The 560-nt window shown below is 61.6% G+C and overlaps 1 protein-coding gene across 1 annotated transcript in view; it reads right to left on the bottom strand.

Moving 5' to 3' along the window:
- Positions 1-38: 38 nt before the first annotated feature.
- ETH_00037245 (uncharacterized protein) overlaps positions 39-560 on the bottom strand; it is a gene marked incomplete at both ends in the record, with an annotated part of 1,149 nt that continues 627 nt past the window's right edge. The window contains one exon of the mRNA XM_013375667.1: positions 39-478. Within this exon, the coding sequence (XP_013231121.1) occupies positions 39-478 (440 nt within the window). The remainder of the gene's footprint in view (positions 479-560) is intronic.

Genomic DNA, 560 nt, shown 5'->3' with positions numbered 1-560 from the left:
TCTATGGTCTCCTGCCGCTGCTGCTGCTGCTGCTGCTGCTACAGCTGCTGCTGCGGTTGCTGGCGCTGCAGCAGCTTGAGCTTCCACTTGGGCAGGCTCGAAGACCCTGCTGCTGCAGTTTGCTGCTGCTGCTGCTCTTCTGAAAGAATTGCCTCTGCTGACAGCAACATCACTTGCAGCCCTGGGCCTTCTGCTGCTGCTGCTGCTGCTGCTGCTGCTGCTGCTTGGCTTTTTGCTGCTGGTTGGGAAGGCTCTCTTGATAACTGCCGCCCCTGTTGCTGCTGCTGCTGCTGCTGCAGTTTGCTGCTGGCGTTCCGGTCCCCGCCGCTGCTCCTGCTTCTTTCGTTGCTGCTGCTGCGGTGTCTGCTGCTGCTGCGGCGTCTGCTGCTGCTGCGGCGTCTGCTGCTGCTGCGGTGTCTGCTGCTGCTGCGGCTGCTCAGCTGCAGCTGGGGGGGCGACGGCTCCCTCTCCTCAAGAACTGCAGCAAAGAACAACAGCAGCAAATGCAGCATTAGCAGCAGCAGCAGCAGCGGTGCGCGTATCTCCAGCAACAGAGTTGG

Source organism: Eimeria tenella, genomic scaffold (genome assembly GCF_000499545.2).
Source record: "Eimeria tenella Houghton genomic scaffold, Eth_scaff2956, whole genome shotgun sequence".
In the NCBI taxonomy this organism is placed as follows: Eukaryota; Apicomplexa; class Conoidasida; order Eucoccidiorida; family Eimeriidae; genus Eimeria; species Eimeria tenella.
Note: the sequence above shows the minus strand (reverse complement) of the source record. Positions and strands in the feature narration are given on the sequence as shown.